This window comes from Saccopteryx bilineata, chromosome 3 (assembly GCF_036850765.1).
Source record: "Saccopteryx bilineata isolate mSacBil1 chromosome 3, mSacBil1_pri_phased_curated, whole genome shotgun sequence".
NCBI classification, from domain to species: domain Eukaryota; kingdom Metazoa; phylum Chordata; class Mammalia; order Chiroptera; family Emballonuridae; genus Saccopteryx; species Saccopteryx bilineata.
Genome location: NC_089492.1, coordinates 76,546,062 through 76,564,611, shown reverse-complemented (window position 1 = coordinate 76,564,611; position 18,550 = coordinate 76,546,062). Strand labels below are relative to the sequence as shown.

Genomic DNA, 18,550 nt, shown 5'->3' with positions numbered 1-18,550 from the left:
GGAGAAGCGCCCATTTGCTTCTCCACCCCCCTCCTCCTTCCTCTCTGTCTCTCTCTTCCCCTCCCGCAGCCGAGGCTCCATTGGAGCAAAGATGGCTTGGGCGCTGGGGATGGCTCCTTGGCCTCTGCCCCAGGCACTAGAGTGGCTCTGGTGGCGGCAGAGTGACCCCCCGGAGGGGCAGAGCATCGCCCCCTGGTGGGCAGAGCTTCGCCCCTGGTGGGCGTGCCGGGTGGATCCCGGTCGGGCGCATGCGGGAGTCTGTCTGACTGTCTCTCCCCGTTTCCAGCTTCAGAAAAATACAAAAAAAAAAAAAAAAAAAAGAATCACCCATGTCTATGAAAAAAATTATTTTCATTATAAGATGGTTTTAAATGAATACAGAAAAAATATATATTCAAGAGCAGACTGCATTTAGTTTACAAATATAGTTGAATTATAGAAGATGACAACTATGTCTCAAATTTAAAATAAGGGTGTAGAGATGATCGTGCAAACAGCATCAGTGTGTGGTCTGAAGAGCCCCTTGGGCTGCCGGAATTAAGCAGGCCTGGCTGGCTGGCTGAGTGCCCTTAAGAGGCATCGGTAAAATGGGGTGATAATATCAACCCACAGTGGCAATTTATACAGTGTTTATGAAGCATCCAGCATTGGGTATGATCAGTAAATATTAGCTTTTATTACAAAGAAAATGCAGCTTTGGGGGAAAAAACAATGACATCTTTTAAAGCCAAATCTGGAACGTAAGCTGCTTTAAAAGGGATTAATTCAGTCTACCCCATACACCAGTTCGTCCCCTCTTCAGAGCACAAGATGGGGCGGGGAGGGTGCATCCATCCTATGCAGGCGGAGCCAGAAGTGGCTGACACCTGCAAGCAGGCCCGGGACAGCTCAGACCTGAAATAAACCAGCACTTAACAAACATAATGAAAGCCTCCAGCGGCCCCGCAGCCTAAAGCATGAGCATGAATGGCTGGTAGCTAATGTCCCTGTGCGGCTGGGGCGGCAGCTTCGGGACGGTGGGCCTCGCTCTCCGAGCAGGGGCCCCAGCGCCTCAGAGACTGCCTGTCCCTGGGCTTACACCCTCTCTCACTGCAGGGCAGCCTGTCCGGCTGGCTCAGTGGGGAACAACAGGAGTCCTCTCTCTCTCTGCAGAAACACTGAGGTAAAATGGCTACAACTCCAAGTCCACACTTAGGTCTGTTGCCAACATAACAATGTTACTATTTCAGGAAAAGGAAGCTGTAGAAATAAGTACAACAGTCTTTTTTTAACCTTTTTTTTAATCTAGTGACAAAAATCACCTTATTTTTCTTTAATTGGCAAACCAGATAACACTGGACTTGTCTTTCCCCAAGTGCCCACATGAAACCACTCTTACCACCATAAATGTGGCTGACAGCCTTTTCCTTAATGAGCACCTAAGTGGCTCTGAGGCCTCCGAGCAATGAGGTGGCCAACCCCACCTGTGAGTCTGCAGTGACCCGACGGAGCACAAATGTGGGCGCTGTAGATGCGATTCTGGTTGCAGTGTTCTCCCTGAGAACACCTGCGAGGCTTAGCAGGTGGACCATTAACCTGTACCACCTGCTGACTCGGGCCCTCCCACCCGGCCCCCACCCGCACACACGGCCTGTCTGCCTGACGCGTGCCCCAGGACTTGGGGCTGACACGGCCGAGCTTTCCCGCATGGTCTGACCACTGCTTTGGCCACTGCCGAGGCACAGTGAGATGCTTCATGGGGTGGAGACATCAGCAAGCCGTGGTCAACCAAATCACAGGCTGGCCCCCATGCAGGACACAGGGTCTGGGACACGGTCCCCTCAGGCTCCCTTCATGTCCCTCTCCATGCACAGAGCACACACAGGTCCCCACAGGCCCACACACACAGATACATACGGGATACAGGCTGATACATACTCACACAGATGTGCACTCAGATACTCAGACACACAGACATGCACAGACTCACACAGGACGTCATCTCACTCACACACATGCACCACCACAAGAACCAGATTGTGCCCCCTGGTCTACCATTGCCTGGTACCTAAGGTTCATCTCCAAAGGGCACTCCCATGCGAACAGAAGCCCCCATGTTGGGAGAGAACTGCATGGACTATGACCGGCCCGTCACTGCCAGGAGACCGTGCTGGTGCAGTCAGAAGTGCCAGACCTACAACGGACTTCTGTGCGTCTGGGCAAGCGCACAACGCTTCCCTGAGCAGCACTGCACAGCCCGCCCACAGCAAGGATCCGGCTAATCACCCAGAACTGTTTTCAGGGGACTTGGAACTTATTATTTTATGATGTTACCGCTGCCATTGCAGAGTCCCCCGATGGGTCTGAGAGCCTTTGTGAATACAGACTCTGGAACAAAATCAGTTTGGCATAGAGATGCTAACATTTGTTAGGGCCAGTAAAATATATTATGAATAATTTATTGAGTAAGTCATAAAGTAAACCAATGGGATGACATCAAACTAAAATGTTTGTGAACATTTGGCCCAGCCCACTTCATCTAATCATCCCCAGCTCACCCTTTTGGGGGTTTTCATGTTATTTCAGCTATAAACACTTTAGTAGGCACAGTTTAGGTTTTTAACCCAAGATTAGTTACTGAAATGAGAGTTTGAGTAAAGAATGGTGATGATAATAATTACTGTGTATTAAGTGTTTAGTATATGCCAAATATATATATATATATATATATATATATATATATATAATTTTATTCTTCAAAAACCCTATGAGGTCAGTATTATTGTCATTCCCATTTTATAAATGAGGAGTATGAAGCTTTGCAAAACTATGAGATTTGCCTAAAATCACTCAGCTAATAAATGCGGTTGCTGGCAATGACTCTCAATCCATCTGCCAGATGTTGTTGGGGCTGAGTGGAGAAAAATGATGAACTTATTGGATACCTTCAATATATCTCCAAGGGTCATAATATCAGGTAAAAATAATGGTTGTAATTTATGTGCCATAATACTGGATGGCTATTAGGGGGGAGAAATGCTGATGGGAAGGCTGGTTGATGCCTGAGCAAGGAAGAGGCAGAGAACATTACTGCTCTGCTGACCCCTGAGGGACCAGGGGCTTCTGCATGAGGGTGAAGGTAGACGGTCTCCTAGGGCACCAGGATGAGGGACCCAATGGAAACAGGATGAGCTTAGGGGAGAACCCAGGTTCAGTAAAAGGGGGGAGGTGAGGATGTGGGAGGGGCTATCCCAATAGCATGTGGGACCACGTAGCCAGAATGACAAGGGCCAGGAGAGAAATCCACGGTGGTAGGACTGGGAGGAGAGAGCAGTGAGTGAGAGAAAGAGGAACAGACTGAATGTTATCTTTTCAAGCGAGTGGACATCAAAGCACTTGTCTTGTTCCATGGTACCCAACATGCAGTCCGCGGGCTGGTGTTGGTGTATGGACTGTCATCAGCCCACGGCGCGCAGAGGGACAGAGAGGATGCAGCCACGTAGACGTCGCATAGCAATATGACATTGCCAAGATTTCCGTGGACCAATTTTTCTTGTATTTTACAAGCGTGCTGACCCACGACAGGTTTGAAATTTCATTCAAATGATCCTTCACCACAGGTGGCTTCAGAAGCCCGGGTCTGTGTAGCCTTATGTGTTACAAGGTGTTTGCTCTGTTTTCCACATCTCATGTGATCCAAGTCACTGGACACATTATTGCAATAGGTAGCTTTCCTAATCCTTTCTATAGTCTTAAAAGAAACAACACCTAAAATGAATTTGGGGGCATGAACAGTGACCACGTTTGTGACAAGATTCCTCTAGAAAGGAAACAGTGTTTCTGCTTAAACCACATTTAGTTCACTGGAACCTGTTTGCCAAACTCTTAGTGAAAGCATTCTCAAATTCCAAGATTGGGGATGGTTACTGTGGCCTTTCCAGTAGAAGGGGTTTTACTCTCAGACGTTATTCCTTGTTTCAGGATTACCACAAGTTTGAAAAGTAATTGAACTTAGTCTAGACAGCAGACTGTGGTTGTTGCTAAGGAACTGGCTTAGTGCTTATCTAAGGAATGTATTCTTCATTTTCATTTCCATTGGTTACTGCAGCAGTGGAGGTGCAGATAATGTCTTTTTCGGCTCTCCGGGGTGTAAAACATTTCTCTCTTAGCTGGCGGATTAGCAGGAGGGCCTGTGTGTGTACACACCCTCCAAGCAGATGGCATTCAGGCATGGAGTGACTCAAAAGAAGAAAAAGCTTCTTGTGACATAAACAATAGCTGGCCTTGTAAGCCGTAGCTACGGATGGGCGCTCCGGCCAGACCAGCAGCGCCCACCTGTGTACAGCCCTGGGCCTGTGGTGTGTCTTCCACCACCGTACACGCTCCTGATTGCCTCTTCCTGTTGCCGATGATATCATCCTGCTCCCCACAGCCACGGTCGCCAGGCAGGCAGTTCCACAGATAAAAGATCAGTTGTCAAATCCAAGAAACTCGTTTTCCACTGGCAGCCAGAGTGAGCTGTTTGAAAAGCAAATCTGATAGCACCACACCAATCTGACCTTACCTCTTGGAAGCCCAGTCCTCTTGAGACAGATCAGTGCTCCCCAGGGCCCAGAAGATAAGGATGAAAGCCCTGAGTGACCTCTGAGGACGCTCAGGGCCTGTCCCCTATCCAAGTGCATGGCACGCCGTGCTGAGCCCTCTGCCTCTTTCCAGGGCAGACTGGCCCGTGCACGGGCACTGCCCGCCCAGAGCCCCTCCTGGCCCTCAGCTGGGGAAGGCCAGGCTCACTTCCAGCCTCCCTTAGCCAGGGGCCTAAGAGGTCTTAAAGTCCATACCCTCTTCCTGGCCTTTGTAACATCCATATGTTTACATTTTTGTGTGTGTTTGACTGATTTCTGGTTCTCCAACACACGACATCTCAGGAGGATGAGACCCGCCAGTTTTCTTTGAGCCTCTGTTTCCAGTATGCAGAAGAACCCCTCGCACAGAGCATATCCTCTATGAGTGAGGGTTGAAAGCAGGAACATGAAATCCAGGCGCATTTCATGCTTTGGCTATTGTGACCATGATCTCATGAGCTGGATCCTGGCCATAGCTCTGCCATGAAGCCCAGCAATGGATGCAGCAGCTGCTTCTCCAAGGGCCAGTTGTCACCTCTGATAGAGCAACTCCTATGAAGTTGAAACTCTTTGGTTCTTTATGAAAAACCACACCACCAACAGTACCCCAGCCCCTAGGAAAAAAAACAACACCTGCTAGTGCTGGTGCCCCATGAAAAAGAGCAAGGAGAGTCATAAACTATGCTCCTCTTAAAACAAGGGTACATGCCTGGGGCAGATTTATGAATGTGGAGGTTAGAAGCTCACATCTGTGGAACCCTGGCTGTGGGTGAGGCTTTACTGGTGCTCATGTGTGTCTTCCCAGTGTATCATCTCAATAAACCTATTTTTATCCTCCTTTTGCAGATGAAGAAACAGAGACTTAGAGAGGTTAAGTAATTTCCCCAAGGTCACACAGCAAGTCACAGCAGAGAGTGGATTTCTAGCTACATGTTGTAACTCATTCCAGAGCCTGCACTCTCTTTTCCCCCAGAGACACGTCCTTCGCTGGTATCAAGGGACTCCTATGTCCATAGACTCAGTACCGCCTGTTCGTAGAGGAGCAGATGTCTCATAGTCCTAGTACTTTGGGGTTGAATTATGATTCAACTAAAAATAACCACACAGCCCACCTTCAGTTTTCTCCCTTTCCATTCCTGTTTGCATTTTGACCCATTTCTAAAATTCAGGTTGATCATCTCTTCCCTCTCTCTCTCTGTCTCCTGGGTTCATGAACATCCAGTGGCTCTCTCTGAGTATACAAACATGAGAAACCACTTAGCCTGGCGTAGGAGGCCGGGAGCCGGCCTGGGCTTCCTCCTCGTCTCCCATGACAGCCTCCAACCAGGACTCCTAAGCTGTTTGCAAGCCCAGGACTGGCCCGCTTCCTTGCCTGAAATGTGGTTCTCCCATCTGAAAATCCTATTCGCTCATCAAAGCCAAGTCAACCTGAGGGGCAAAGCACGTGTAGAATGACAATGAACATGACTTTTTTTTAAAACTTACTGTAAATATTAAGTTCCATAGTGCTCAACCAGGTCTGGGAGGAAAGATTATTTGGAAAAGACCTCAGCCTGTTGTAAATGTGTGATTGGGAAGGTCTTCAACAGTAGATTCCAATTCTATTTCCAATGAGAAGAAAACATTCACTCTCATCTGGAATAAGTTGTATTTCTTTTTTTTTTCTCAACAACCCTAAATCTACCAGAAGCTTTCTGCAACAGCTTTCTCAAAGTGTAACAAAGTCTGCTTTGTGTATCATCTCTCTTGCATTTAATTATAAGGATTTGAATTTGCAGAACCAATTAATCGGTAATTAGCACTCTACCAAAAGAAATTAAACAAAGATAAAAAAGCAGAAACAAAAACACAATTCAGCACAAGGCTAAATCATCCAGTAATGTCTCAGGCAGCCTGACCAAAAACACTTCCTAACAAGTACACGTTAACCGAGTAGTGAGTGGAGTGGGCCTTGGGTGTCTGTCATGGTCGGCGTCAGTAACCAGCAATGCCACTGGGAGACGTGCAGACAGTCCAGACACAGAGACACTGTGAAGATGATAATGTTCACTGCTCTTTCCACTCTTCGTCAGGAGTCTGCTTTTTGATAATTATGTTGAGAGGTAGTGGAAGTCCTGGCCAGTTGGCTCAGCCATAGAGCGTCGGCCCAGCGTGTGGAAGTCCCGGGTTTGATTCCCCATTAGGGCACATAGGAGAAGCGACGATCTGTTTCTTCAACCCCCTCCCCCTTCTCTCTCCCGCTCTCTCTCTTCCCCTCCTGCAGCCATGGCTCGATTGGTTTGAGTGCATCGGCCCTAGGCACTGAGGATGGCTCATGGAGTCTCTTCCACCTCAGATGCTAAAAATAGCTTGGTTGCGAGCATCAACCCCAGATGCGCAGAGCATCCACCCCACACGGGGTTGCTGGGTGGATCCTGGTCAGGGCACATGGGGGAGTCTGTCTCTCTAGTTCCCCTCCTTTCACTTGGAAAAAAGAGTAAAAAAAAATGACAAAAAAAAAAGAAAAGAGAGGTAGTAGCAGACTTTGGCAATGCCAAAAAAGGAGGAAGGAAACTTTATAATGATACTTTCTCTACTGAATCCTCATATTAAAACACACGCATACATACACACACACACACACACACACACACACACACACACACAGAGATCAGCTGTTGAGTTAAGTTGAGTTAATTATGAACTAGACCTCTAAAACAAACCTTAGATGTGAAAAATCAAAAAAGATACAAAGCAGATTGCAGAAGGGAAACTAAAGGTCCTGGAAACCGAGGGGTAGAAAAAGGAGTGACACGGAGCACATCCCTGGAGGAATCAGGGCAGGAGGCGGGGGATCCTCTCTCTGCGGAGTCCGGCCATTTCCCTATGCCCGGGTCCTGGGCTTCATACCCTCATTCTCAAACCTTTTGTTAAAAAGAGAAAGAGAGGACAGAGTTAGAGAGAACAGTCTGCAGCTCCAGTGATTCAACCCTGGGACAGATGACAGCATGGCCAGCTCCCATCCCCACCCCAGCGTGGAGCAATGCTGACAGCTGGCTCTGGGCGGCCGCCAGCAGAACAGCAGTGTGTCCAGCGAGCCCGGTCTTCTCCTGCGAGGCCCCTCATTACGCCCTCTGACATGCCACATGGAGGGTGAGGGAGCGGGGTGTTAAACATTTAGTGGCCTTAAGATGCTTTAAGTCTTTCGATCTGACCTCAGGAGACTTCGCCTCTATGGGAAGCTGGCCTCACCTTTACCCCCGAGTCCGAGGGTTTTGTGCACGGTGGACGCTGTAAAGCCTTTTCACGGTGTGCCAAATGCCAGCGCAGTTTTCTCCCTGGGGTGTGAGGTTGTCTCGAAAACGTCTGCAGAATCCGTTTCACCGTGTACGCGTAAGCTTGTGTTCCAGAAGCATCTTTCACGGCCAGTCTCTGAAAAGACAGTGATCCGTCTGTCAATGGAACAGTCTTCCAGGAAGGAATGCAAGGTGCTTTGAGGAGAACTACAGAAGGGAATTTCAGAATCCCATTCTGGGTCCGAAGCGCAAGCTCTGCTTAGTAATCTAGCATCATGGTGGATGTTGGAGAGCCACATTGTAATACTTTTTATAACTTCAGTATGAAATTGATTGAGCAGCCCCACCCCCAACACGGAACAGTTTGATTTTTCTCTGATTTAGGAATCTCTCTTCCCACCGCGCTGCTATCAAGTTTCTATCTCCAGGAATTTGTTGCTTTTACAAGTTATATAGCAAGCTGATTAAGTTCAGGGAGGACACGTGTGTGGTAGCGTGTAGTAGGTGGCATGGCCATCAGTCCACTCAGAGTGAATGTTGTTAACACTGTCCCTCCCCGTTTTCTAGGAAATCCTCCGAGGAACTGGACATGGACAAAGTGACGGCGGCAATGGTCCTCACCAGCCTGTCCACCAGCCCTTTGGTTCGAAGCCCTCCTGTGCGGCCGAATGGTGAGCCGGGGAGGACAGGTGTCGGGAGGGACCCCTGGGTGCGGTGAGCACAACCTCCCTCTGAGAGGCCGCATAGGGGTCTCATTCCTCCCAAACGAAATACACAATTAACCCTTGCCATGAGCAGGAAGCCAGGGGAAATGCAGGTGTGATGGAGACCCCAGCACCCCTCCCTCCATTCCATACGCACCACCTTGCCAGGACACTCACCTGTAGGACTTGGTCCCTTCCCCAAGGTGAGTGGAGATTGGTCTAATGAAGTTATTTCCCCAGCATTTTTTCTGATCAACTGAAGAGGTAGTTGGATCAAAGAACTCTGCAGATTCACTATTTTGAAAAAGCACTGTCCCAGACTCCTCAATCAAATACAGTTACTTAGTCCGTTCATTCACTCCATAAATATTTATTAGGTACTATGTATGCTAGGTGGTTTGAGTACATCATTGAAAACACTGTCCATACTTTTGGGGGGAATAAAAAGACTGTCTATTGCAGCCCTATCAATGGGTCCTGTTTACTGAGCACTTACTATGTGCCGAGTGCTGGGCTTGCTCTATCTCAAGTCACTCACAAAACTCCAGGAGCCGTTGTGATCTCTGGTTTATAGATGAGTAAACTGAGGCATGTGGGGATTAAGTGACTTGTAAACAGCAGAGCTGAAATTCTTTATCTTCTTGATTCTGGATCTGTTATCTTAGTCATGACACAAGGTGGACTCATAGAATTTCAGCAAGAGATGACATTGGAGACCTGGCCAGGGGTGTGGGCATTCATCTGAGGCTGCAGGAGAGCTATAACGTGGTTTTGGTTACTGGGCAGTTACAATTGGGTTGACAGGCAAAAACAAAAAAGAAACAACAGCAGCAAAACCATGTGGGTGTCCTGAGCCTTGGTGGTCACGGAGGGAATGGCGAGGACACACTGAGAGGTGTGAGGAAGACAGAACCAGCAGGACGAGGTGATGGACAAGGAGGGTGGAGGAGAGGGAGTGTCAGGTGACTTCTAGGCTCCGTGTGCATCAGCAAGGGGAACTGTCCCCTGAGACGGGAACAAAGGCAGAGGAACACGTCTATCGGTGAGTGTCTGGGGCAAGAGCTGGGGTCACCGAAGAAGACGACAGACAGGTCCAGTAGGAAGCATGTTCAGTGGACAGTACTGAGGCTCCAAAGGGCCGTGTCTGGCGCAGATCCACACTGTCACTGCAGAATCGGAAGGCAGTTTTTCAGAGCCATAAGGGTGGGTGGTCACCCTGAGAGAGTTGTGTAGAGGCAGCATGTGTAGACTGACGGGGAGGGGAAGGCCCACCTTCACTTAAGGGATCAGCTGAGGAAAAAGCACCCAGGAAGAGCCAGAGGGTGGCGGAGGTGGAGGAAAGCTAGGAGAGTGTGGCGGCATGAGAGCCAAGGGAAAAGCATTTTAGGGACAGACATCGGATGCTTCCAAAGTTCAAGCGTGAACCAGATTGAATTCTGCATCAAGTCAAAGTTCGCTGGAGAACTGGCCATTCACAGTGGCCCACCCGTGGGCGGGAGTCAGGTCTCAGTTGGCTGAAAGGTGGCACACTGAGATCACCTTCATTTCTGTTTCTGGTACCCACAAAACCAAATTAGCATCTCACTCCCTGCAGCCTGGTGGAGATGAGGCACTCACCAGACCCGAGTGGCCTTTTATAAACAAGAAAGCGCCACTCAATACAGCAGATCTCCAGAGGAGCCCAAAGTAAGGCCTCAGGCAATATTACCAGGCGTGACAAGCTCCTTGGCAGGCAGGCTCGGGAGGCTCACAAATAGACCATAGCATGCACTTGTAAAATACAGTAAACCTGTGGAGCTAGCTGCAGAACCATGTTAAGTGTGAGGAACTGAATTTATTTGGAAAAGCAACAATTTACTTTGAAAGGCAGTGTGGTAGCATGGTCACCTGTCAATGCCCAAAGTTAATTTGCTTACTTGGAAATGACATTTCCTGTAAGAAACACTATTTAATGAGAAGGACAATATGATACAGGAATTTTTTGAAAAAAGTCAAAACCAATTTGCAATTTTTTTTTGGAGAGTGGTGTCTCCTTGTCTTAAACAGGTATTGGGCAAAAATGCAGACAGGCCTGCGGGAGTCTCACCCGTCTTTGCCGGACCACTTCCTGACAAAATGATCCTTTTTTGGGCCCATAAAGAGTCACAGGAGTTTCCAAAAACTCACTGATACACAATAATTCTGGACATAGTATCTATTTCTTAAAAAACCAATGCCTTCATTATCATTAACTGCTTCCCCTCGATAAGAATTTGTTGCCTCTTGCAGACTTAATGAGCTATCAGACGATTTGGGATTATTAGCTGGGTAGTTTTTTTTAAAATCATAATAACCCTGAATTACCTTCTTTATAACTATGCAAACAAAAGTTTGCATTGAAGAAGCAAAAGGTTTATTTTGATTCTAACCTTTAAAGACAAAGGAGCATTAAAAAATGTTCCCAGTTCAAAAAGAATGTCATCTTAAAAACAATGATTGCATTAAAATAATACTCTTTCTCCTCTGAGGATTCGATGACATGTTGCAATTCCCTTTTTTCCCCCCATATAGCAGTCTAAAGAGATGGGTAGCTTTCTTCTCTTTCAACTCAAAACTTCATTCCTCTAATTGAACTTTTTTGCTCAATGTAGTTGAGGAATGTGCTGGAAATGTTTAACTGAGTGAAGAGGGTCGAGACATTTTTCCATGAATGCTAGTCCACTGTGTGTCTTCACTTTGTTACTAATTACATAGATGTTATCAGCATTTTTTTAATGAGGCATTTTGGGATTTCTCTCTCTTCTACTTGGAATATAGTTTTAATCTATTCAAAATGTACATAAATATGGAGGAGAAATTGTCCAAAAAGGAAGTGGAGTCTGTACAAAAGCTAATTAAAATCCGGCATTTTACAAGGTAAAGCAGATCCCCCAGGATAACAGAGCCTCCCAAGGCATTCCAGCAGGACACAGGTTTCTCCACACTAGCCAACGTGTCTTGGTTCTCCCACAAGTGGAAAGGTAACCCCCAGCCGCTGTCTTACCAGAAATGATCACCAATAATATCTCTGGTCTCAGCTTTGTTGGAAAGAGGCGGATTCCTACCACACAGGACTCACACACAGTGAAGGAGAAAGAAGGTCAACTGGTAGACCAGGGCTGGGCCCCGGTCCACCTGATTGTTCTGTGGCAAGTCACTTAACCTCCTGGTGCCTCACGTACTCGCCTGTGACACCAGCATGACAGCCCTCACTCTGAGAGACAGGAGCTGGGAGAACGCATGAGATGGTGGTGTGAGTGAGCTTCGTGAGATGGAGAACACCCCATATAAAGCTCTGTTGTTTCCTACAGCACAGTCAATGGCTTTAGGTAACGATCTGGAAATTATTGTTTCTCTTAGGTTCTTACATCTTGGATGGACTTTTTGTATCAACTCATTCCAAAATCATAGACTTGTGAGAAATTCCTTCTCAAAAGTTAAAATAGGGGGTGAAAGAGTGGAGACAATATTATAAATGATTTTCCTCATAGAAATAAGATAGATAAACTCAGAGCTCCCCAGACTTAGTGACTGGGGACATCTTTTTCTTTCTCATTTTCCTACTATCTCTCCACTGTCATCCTTGCACGAAACCACCCATGTCAGAAAACTGTTAGAAAAGCCTGTGACGTGATTAAAACAGCTCAGTGTTTATAAAGGCTAATGCAACTCTTCCCCCCCCCCATGCATAGTGCTCCCCCAGCTGCTGCACATTTCTGGATGGGCTGCAGTATTGTAGAGTGCAGGCTCCCCACACACCCCCACCCTCCCCCACCCCCCCACCCTCCCCCACCCCCACCGTGCGTCTGTGTCCCCTGCACCTGGGCCCCATGCACGCTGACGCAGGCTGTCTGGCTCGCAGAGGGACTGAGCGGATCCTGGAAGGAGGGCGGTGCCCCGTCCAGCAGCTGCAGCAGTGGCTATTGGAGCTGGAGCGCCCCCAGCGACCAGTCCAACCCGTCCACGCCGTCACCACCGCTGTCTGCAGACAGTGCCAAGCCCTTCCGCAGCCCCGCACCTGACGACGGCATTGACGAGTCCGAGGCCGGCAACCTGCTCTTCGATGAGCCCATTCCCAGGAAAAGAAAGGTCAGCCTCCGCTCCTGGTCTTTGACGGTCCGGGGTAAACCCAGGGTCCTGATCAGAGGCAGAACCACTAAGTGTGGACATGTATCTGGCAAGCACGCATGCCCCACCACCACCCATGCTGAGTGAAGTTGCTGCCTGGTGTCAGAGTGACTAGGTGCCCTAGTGCCTACAAGGGTTTGAAAGCTACAAAAGTGGATGCCAGTCTTGGTTTGATACTTAACTCTCTTCCTAGGACTTCATTGTGTCACCTATAAAATAGAACTAATGTTCTTTTATCTTTCTTGCTTCAAAAAGCACAGTGGAAGAATGTTTCTCACTTATTTGTATAAAACTGGGTGTGAAACATACATGAAAGCTGACACATAAATGTAGGTACCTAATTACAGACCAAACAATGTGCATTTACTAACTGAAACTGGAAAAGGTGATCTAATGAACTGATTTAATACATGGATTACACATTTCTTTAATCCTCACAGCTGTCCTGTCTGGTAAGTATCATTTTTCCAGTTCACTATGAAACTATTCAGGATGCAGGAGATTAGACATTGAACTTTCCCTGTCCTGCGGGTTAGTAGGGCCAGACCCGCCACTCAAACCCAGGTCTGCCTGAATCTAAAGCTCAGATTCTTCTCCTTCTCTTCATGCATGCTTAAATTATCACGATTATCATGCCCATTCACACTTTTTCAAAAGCATTTCTACTTCATAAAGAAATCTGCTACATTTAGAAAACATTTGAACATTACTTTTTAAATGGCCGTGCCCACGTGAAGCTGTTACTTTATATACTGGTTCTTTTAAGTTGTTCTTGGTGGGCCCTGGCTGGTTGGCATAGTGGTGGAGTGTTGACCCAGCATGTGGAAGTTCCAGGTTCGATTCCCGGTCTGGGCACACAGGAGAGCCACCCATCTGCTTCTCCATCCCTCCCCTTCTCTCTCTCTCTCTCTCTCTCTCTCTCTCTCTCTCTCTCTCTCTCCCTCTCCCCCCCTGCAGCCATGGCTCACATGGAGCGAGTTGGCCCCAGGCACTGAGGATGGCTCCATGGCCTCTGCCTCAGGCACTAAGAGCTTAATTCAGAGCAACGGAGCAGTGGCCCCAGATGGGCAGAGCATTGCCCCCTCATGGGCTTGCCAGGTGGATCCCAGTCAGGCGCCTGCAGGGGAGTATGTCTCTGTCTCCCTGCCTCTCACTAAATTAAATTGAAGAATTTCTTGGTGGCTTTGTGATGAATGATTATTCACAAGCAAAACCCTGAGAACTGCATTGCCACCTTCCCCTCCTCCCCAATTTATTTCAAAGAGGAAAGCAGAGAGGACGCTGTTCCAACACCATTCCTCCTAGCACCTCTCTGAGCAGCACTCAGCATGTATGACTGGAGGTTGCACGGGCACTCCCTCTACCCAGAGGACAGGAGATAGAGGAGGCTCCTGCCCTTCTCAGATGCCATGTGAGTATTTCTGGTCCACACACTAGTCCATTGAGGACACTGGGTCTTTGCCAGAGAGAAAGGCTGGCACTTGTATCAATGGGAATCCCCAGGCAAGAGAGCTGTGGGGACCTGAAGAGCCATCCTGTGTTGCTTCAGGCTGCACAGACTTTCTTGGGTCAGCTGTGTGGGTGGCCCTGGCTGCCGTCAGATGTGGCATGGACTCACAGCACAAGGACCCCGCGTGTGTGCAGTGCCCTGCTGCACGCAATTTAATGAGCTGTGAATAAACAGCACTCCATTAATGAACTGGGCAGAAGACGGTGCGTCGTCTGTGATCTGGGTGTTGTTTCTCGGTGCTTTTGTTTCGCCAGCACACTCGTTCATGTGCTATGCATAAGGGATCTCTTACCGTGGCTCACAGACAGAAAGCATGGAAGGCCCTGTCCTGTGTCATAAAGAGATGACATGATCTGTGGGGAAGGAAAGAGCCCCATTCTCAACTCAACTCTGCTACTCTGCAAACTTAAGGAAATCATTTCCCTTCTTGATCATCAGCTTCTTCTCCTGCAACACAAGCAAACAGGAATTCTCAACCCTCTCTCAGGACAACCACGGAGATTCAAAGTGACCACAAGTAGAAAGGATGTATAACCCCTGAAAGCCCACCTACTGGAATGTAGCAACATTGTGAAAGACATGTTCGGGCCCCTAAACAAAGGAAAGGCGGCATTCCCTGGGTCTGCTGATGAAGCCGCGATCCTGATCCTCCTCCTGGTTGTGGAAGCTCTCGTCCCTCCTGGCCGCCCCCACCATGGACACCTCACCTACATGAAGGGGAAGAGAGAGTGATGTCCCCTAGACAAGCCATTATCTCTTACAGGAGGTGGTGAAGAAGAAACGTTTGCTGATGATAACTACCTTTGCATACCTAGTTACAGTTTATGAAATGGTTTTAGTACAGCAGTTTATTTAACCATCACAAGAATCCTTGGCCTGCCTGACCAGGCAGTGGCACAGTGGATAGAGCATCGAACTAGAATGCAGAGGACCCAGGTTCAAAACCTCGAGGTCGCTGGCTTGAGTGCGGACTTACGGGCTTGAGCACAGGCTCACCAGCTTGAGTATGGGGTCACTAGCATGAGCATGGGATCATAGACATGACCCCATCGTTGCTGGCTTGAGCCCAAAGGTCGCTGGCTTGAAGCCCAAGGTCGCCGGCTTGAACACGGGTTCATTTGCTCTACTGGAGCCACCCCACCACCACCACCACCATCACCATCAAGGCACATATGAAAAAGCAATCAGTGAACAACTAAGGTACCGCATCGAAGAATTGATGCTACTCATCTCTCTCCGTTTCTGCCTGTATGTCCTTCTCTCTGGCTCTGTCACACACACACAAAAAGATCCTTGGCCTGTCTGCCTCTCCATTTTGCAGAAGAGGCTCACAGAGGTTACATGACTTGCCCAAGGTCCTGCAGTCCTGCGCTCAGCAGAGGTGAGATCAGCTCAGCTGAAATTGCGAAGAGGAAGGCAAATCAATTTGAGGCAAATCAATTCAAAGCATCCAGGTCTCCCTCTTCCCGTAGAAAAGACTCATGTGGAGAGAAAATGGTCAGAGGCAGCATCCGCCACATTACCTGGCAGGGTGTGAGAGGGTTGCAGAGGGATGGGGAGGAATGATGGCAGCGAGGGGGACTGCGTCTGTCTGCAGGGTCCCGACTTCCTGCAAGAAGCACCCATCAGCATGACCTTCAGCTATGATGGGCGGGTGTTGGTTAAACAAGTGTGTTTAGGTTTGTTCCCTTGTAATTTGCATTGGCGCAGGGCAGTACCAAGTGTGTATTGTCTGCGAAAGGCTGCAGGTGCTTGCTGTCAGGCCAGCAGATCACAAATTGCCATTTGCCTGCCTCTATTAGGAGAGAGGATTGTTTGCTATTGTTTGCCTGAGGAGGGGTATTTCAGCCCTGCCTGTTTTGCTGGGAAGTGCTGAGGCTGGTGGGGGCCTGTGAGTCCAGTGAGTCTGGAGTGCTGAGGGCTTGGGAGCCCTGAGAGAGAGGGACATGGTCTTCCCTGCCTCGTCCGCTGTTATAAGATCTAATAAATGGAATGGCCCACTGTTTTCTGGCTCCACAGTTCCTTTACCATCTGCCCAAATCCAATAGGAGCCTGCATGTGTATGGCCGTGGCCACTGGTTTTATATCTGGTGCAGCTGGCAAGATTCGGATCAGATTGGCATAGAGTCGCAGCCACCCTTGAGGGGTGGGATAGTGAAGTGGTCATTATGATTCCCCATGACTGTCCTTTTGGGGACCATGGGCTGGCTGTTTTTTACAGCCCTGAGAGAGGCTGCCCAGGGTTGAAAGCTCCAGGATGAGCTGCACACCCAGCTTCAGCAACGGCTTGAACTGGAGAAGGAGGCCAGCCGGGTTCGAGAGCTACAGTTTGTCCTGGAAGTTGAATGTTGGCAGCGGTAGTCGTTGGAGGAACAACTGTGGGTTCAGCTTCAGTCTGAGAGCCGGCAGCCGCAGGAGCTGAAGATGGAGCTGTGCCGGTGGAGCGGCTCTGAGTCGGTGGGAGCAGGCGTTTCCAGCTCCTCTTCTGAGGATGAGGAGGCTCAGGCTGAAGCTGCCATCTGCACACTCGGAGCTTAGCCAGTGTTCGTCCAGAAGGTAAAACTCAGCAGCAAAGATCCCCTGGCAGGGTTGCTGCAATTGTGGACATATGGATGGATGGCACCATGCTCTCTGGAGCAGAGGTGGAGAGGTTGGCCACTGTTGCCACATACTCCTCCTTGGGGCAGCGTCTCCAGAGCTGCCATGACTACAGGGATGAGAGAGGAGGCCTGAGGCCCTATGTGAACCTAGTTGCCTGTAATGGACCTTTACCTTGGTGATTTGCACAGACGGCTGTGCTGTCTGTCGTGGACTGATCATTGAGCGGTGTAATGGACTCCTGGACTGCAATCAGTGGGGGGCACTGGCTCCCTTGTTGGATAGACATTGCCACCTTTGGACAACATGAGAGACCCGGAAGGGGGGCTCAGCTCCTGTGGACATCCTCCTGCACCAGGAAGCTGTTCTCATCCAGTTGGAGAGACACACTAAGGACACTTTAAGGCAGGGGTAGTCAACCTTTTTATACCTACCACCCACTTTTGTATCTCTGTTAGTAGTAAAATTTTCCAACCGCCCACCAGTTCCACAGTAATGGTGATTTATAAAGTAGGGAAGTAACTTGACTTTATAAAATTTATAAAGCAGACTTACAGCAAGTTAAAGCATATAATAACAATTACTTACCAAGTACTTTATGTTGGGTTTTCACTAAGTTTGGCAAAATAAATCTTTATAAAACAACTTACTATAGTTAAATCTATCTTTTTATTTATACTTTGGTTGCTCCGCTACCACCCACCATGAAAGCTGGAACACCCACTAGTGGGCGGTAGGGACCAGGTTGACCAGCACTGCTTTAAGGTTTCCATGGACAAAGCGCTGGACTACACAGGCCCTCCATCTTACAGTGAAGTAGGAGGCAAGAGATGGGCCTCCAGTGTGTGCCTTGGGCAGAGTGCTCAGGGAGACGTTGTAAAGGGCACCTTGGTAATTGTTGTAATTGTATAGCTTGTGCTGTTGCTATAGTCTGTTTATGTAATGTACCTCATTCCTTTTACAGGGATACCTGTGTTGTAGATTGTGAAGGGAGCAATCCTAAAGGGGTGGAATGTTGGGTAAACACGCGTGTTTAGGTTTGCTTGCTTGTGTTTTGCATTGGCAGGGGCAGCGCCATGTGTGTGCGGTCTGTGAAAGGCTGTATAGGTGCTTGCCCTCAGGGTGGCAGATTGTAAATTGTGGATTGCCTACCTCCATGGGGAGGGGTGATTGTTTGCTACTGTTTGCCAGGGGTATTTCAGCCCGGCCTGTTTCGCTGGGAAGTGCTGAGGCTGGTGGGGGCCTGTGAGTCCAGTGAGTCCGGAGGATGAGTCCGGTGAGTCTGGAGTGCTGAGAAGCTTGGGAGCCCCGAGAGAGAGGGAAGCAGTCTTCCCTGCCAGTTTGCTCGTCCGCTGTTATGAGACTCTAATAAATGGAATGGCCCACCATTTATTTTCTGGCTCCACAGTTCATTTATTGTCAGCCCGAACCCAATGAGAACCTGAACCTGCATGGCCACAGCGGGACCACTGGCCTGAAAGTGAGAATGCAAGAAGGAGAGATGAAAGGCTTTCTGCCAGCTCCAGAGGTGAGTCAGCCAGCTGCGCCCAGCCCAGTTGTAGCAGAATTTTCCGTCTGGGGTTTCAGAGGGAATTGAAGGTACTTCCCTGGCCAGTAATGTGAGCAGGACGGCTAGGAACTACAGGAAGGTGCAGTCCCGGTCCTGACCACAAGGGGATGCAGTGACCCTAGACACAGCCGCCAGGACTCTGGAAG

The 18,550-nt window shown here is 48.7% G+C and overlaps 1 protein-coding gene across 2 annotated transcripts in view; it reads left to right on the top strand.

Annotated features, from left to right (window-relative positions):
- Positions 1 to 18,550, top strand: part of ZNF704 (zinc finger protein 704) — a 149,129-nt gene that overhangs the window by 108,083 nt on the left and 22,496 nt on the right. Inside the window, exons 3-5 of one of the 2 annotated variants that reach the window (XM_066266379.1) lie at positions 8,444 to 8,547; positions 12,461 to 12,687; positions 18,243 to 18,362. In XM_066266379.1, coding sequence (XP_066122476.1) covers positions 8,444 to 8,547; positions 12,461 to 12,687; positions 18,243 to 18,362 — 451 coding nt within the window. The remainder of the gene's footprint in view (positions 1 to 8,443; positions 8,548 to 12,460; positions 12,688 to 18,242; positions 18,363 to 18,550) is intronic. The other variant, XM_066266380.1, reaches the window with a different exon arrangement.